At 36.9% G+C, this 3,438-nt stretch overlaps 1 protein-coding gene across 1 annotated transcript; it reads left to right on the top strand.

Annotated features, from left to right (window-relative positions):
• The first annotated feature begins 420 nt into the window (after nt 1-420).
• LOC110633880 (trihelix transcription factor PTL-like) lies at nt 421-3,101 on the top strand. The gene is made up of 2 exons (XM_021782691.2): nt 421-1,095; nt 1,775-3,101. Exons 1-2 carry the CDS (start codon nt 617-619, stop codon nt 2,952-2,954), a joined length of 1,659 nt encoding a protein of 552 aa, XP_021638383.2. The 5' UTR covers nt 421-616; the 3' UTR covers nt 2,955-3,101.
• The last annotated feature ends 337 nt before the right edge of the window (nt 3,102-3,438 follow it).

The following is a 3,438-nucleotide window of genomic DNA, read 5'->3' as shown; positions in this document are numbered from 1 at the left end:
GCCACCATGTCAACTTGCATGTCGATATTAATTAATGCTGTCGATTTTGATATTGGAAAATGACAAAAACACCCCTATTTAGTAAATAAATTTCAACTCAACCCTAATTGGTAATAAAATTTTAAAAATACTTTGTTATATCGCTTAATAAATTAATGGCGAACAAATATTTATATACAATCGATCTCAAATTTCTCTGATATAATGCGACTGCTTCACTGTATAATTTTTCCATATCAAGGAGATGCTAAGATTACCAAGGCGGTGTCTGGCAGCTGAGGAAGTGAAGTAAAGAGTCGACGGAGGGAAACAAAATGGACAGTCAAAAGGTTAAAAAAAAAAAATCCTGCAACTGTATACACGTCATACAATCAGTGCAAGGGTAATTGCAAATTGGATTATCATCATCGTGTAATGCTTTGCCAGTTTTCTCTTTTTCATTGGTTCCTACCTTACGTATGATCTTTGCTTGCAAAAGTTGCGGTAGACTCGGATCCTGTCTCCCCAGGAAAAAAGTTCCTATTTTGTCTGTTAGATGGAGAAATCTAATTTTTAAGCGCAAAAAAGCATCGACTCTCTGACATACCATTGTCTTTCTTTTATTTCAAAACCTACTATGGCTGACCACCAGTACGACTTGCCTGATCTCCGGCAACTAGTGGCGGGAAGAACCCATTTCCAGGGAACCCCATTCCCATTTGCCACCGAGCCCTTCTTTCTTCAAACCAGAACTCACGGACCACAAATCCACCACTTTCATCATCATGACTCCATTGTAGCTGCAGCAGCAGCATCAGCTCATTCTGGTGCCGAGGTAATGCTGCCTTCTGGCTTCATCAAGCTTGCTCATGACCATTATTGCACCAATGCCACTACGACTACTACCACTGCTGCTGATGCTGCTGCTACGAGTTCCGGTGCTGCAGGTTCATTCTTTGGAGTGGAAATGGAGAGTGGTTGGATTGGAAATGATGCCGGGAATAATAGTAGATGGCCAAGGCAAGAGACTCTTACTCTTCTTGAGATCAGATCTAGGCTGGATTCCAGGTTCAAGGAGGCTAATCAAAAGGGTCCGCTATGGGATGAAGTTTCTAGGTAAACTTCATAAAAAAAAAAAAAAGAAACTATATTTCACTAATATAAATCAATTGTGTTTTTTCTCCCTTTGTTTCTTGATCTTGTATCAGGAAACCCTAATTGGTTTTTGTTTATAACTAAACTAAACCCTGCTTTCCCTTTCTATTTCTCTTAAGCTTACAAGGTTTGATGTATTGTTGAGTTTAGCGCTTGGTAATGACAAAAGTAAACTGAGTTAACTGAGAGACTCAGGTGTTCTCTTGCAATCATTTGTTGCTCTTGTTGTACAAAACAGGTAGATCCTATATATGGCTAGCTAAACACCCATTTGCTGGTTTTGGGTGATGAGATTACCAGCCATTTACAAGTTTTTTTTCTTATGATATCACTTGTCTTTACTTTCTTTTGAAGCATTCTTTGGAAGTAATTGGAGTTTAATTAGTTAGCTAGTATTGACTTTATTCCATCAAAAGATAATAAACAATAATTAAGTTATAGCTTAATTAATTGATGACATCTTCAATATGCTTAGAGGAATTAAAGTTTTTGAATATTTTAATCTTTTTCTTATTAGATTTACCATAATAATAATTGTATTTAATTAATAATTGTTATGTATAGAATGTTGGGAATGTTCATCAATTATTTTATTTATTAAATTAGTATATATAATATGCATGTTTTGGTTTTGATACAGAATCATGGCTGAGGAACATGGTTATCAGAGAAGTGGCAAGAAATGTAGAGAGAAGTTTGAGAACTTGTACAAGTACTACAAGAAAACCAAGGAGGGTAAAGCTGGAAGACAAGATGGGAAGCATTACAGGTTCTTTCGCCAGCTTGAAGCCCTTTATGGAGAACCAAGCAATCAAACTTCAGCAGCTTCAGAAACCCACTTGGTTAACACCACTTCTTTTCTTTACCAAACACCTACAGCCCACACAATTAACCAAGAAAATCAAGAATCCTTTCAAGAAAACAAGCACAGTGAGAGCCTAAGTTTCTCCAACATATCTGAATTCGAGACTTCCTCCTCCGAGAACAATGATGTTGATCTTTCTGCTGTTGCCTACATGATGAATGGATCCATTGAGAAAATGAAAGGATTAAGTGAAAGCCAAAGCTATACAAGGGCTAAGAAGAACTGGAAAACAAAGGTTAAGGAGTTTGTGGACTTACAGGTGAGGAAGTTGGTGGAGAGACAAGAAGCTTGGATGGAGAAAATGTTGAAGACCATTGAAGATAGAGAACAAGAGAGAATGCGCAGAGAGGAAGAGTGGACGAAGCAAGAAGTTGCTCATTTAGACCGGATACATGAATTCTGGGCTAAAAAAAGAGCATGGATTGAAGCTAGAGATGCAGCTTTAATGGATGCTTTGAAGAAATATACAGCGAAAGGACTAGAACTACCGTCATCATCAACATCAGTTGATGAACAAATAGCCATAGCAACTCAAAGCCACTACAGAAACCAGGATCGAAATGCTAAAACGATGGACATTCATGGGATGAATACTATGAGATGGATGGAGCCAGAGATTTTAAGCTTAATACAGCTCAGAACAACAATGGAACCAAGATTCCAAGAAAGTGGGTATTCAAAAGAAGGTTTGAGGGAGTGTAACATGACAACAACAGAGTGTAACAAGAAGCGCAAAGAAGATTTAAGAACCAGCAATTATTTCCAGTCAGTTGATCCCTATAATGAGCAAGAAATGGCCAAACATGATGAGAGCTTGAACTCACCTTCAAATTCTTATGTGGGTAGTCAAGTTCATGGCAGCAGATGTTTTCATCAAGACCCAATAAGTGGAGGAGAGCACATGTGGAACAAGTATGGGTTGAAGCTGAGTAAAGAGAAGAATCAGCAACTTTAGCACAAGCAGAATAAAAAAAATAGAAAAGAAAAGATAAGTAAAGGTCCGAAGGAATCTTCAGTTGCCTCTTTCATTAGATTTAGATTTAGATTTAACTTGATGATGAGAAGGGAACATTTATTGCAATGTGTGACCATTGGAGAATGGGTTTGTTCATTGGCTGCGTCTATAAAAAGTTCGAGCTCATACGAGCTCATCTGTTATATTAAATTTTTGCGTTTAGATTCATACACCTTCTATAAATATTTTAATTAGTTCTATACATATCCCAATGCAAATATCTTATATAACGGTTGTTAAGCTCGCTTTCATATAAGCTCAAGCTCATATTAGATATACTATTATTTATTTGTGTAAGAATTGAAACTGACTTTGGAATTAATGGGGAGTTTTTATCATGAAAAGCCATATTCACAGTCTTAATCATATATAAGAGCTGAGGTTTATGTTGGCACAACGTGACAATGGTGAAATTTTAAAATAG

The sequence above is a fragment of the Hevea brasiliensis genome, chromosome 14, assembly GCF_030052815.1.
Source record: "Hevea brasiliensis isolate MT/VB/25A 57/8 chromosome 14, ASM3005281v1, whole genome shotgun sequence".
In the NCBI taxonomy this organism is placed as follows: Eukaryota; Viridiplantae; Streptophyta; class Magnoliopsida; order Malpighiales; family Euphorbiaceae; genus Hevea; species Hevea brasiliensis.
The sequence above is the reverse complement of the archived record's forward strand: the minus strand, read 5'-3'. Positions and strand labels throughout refer to the sequence as shown.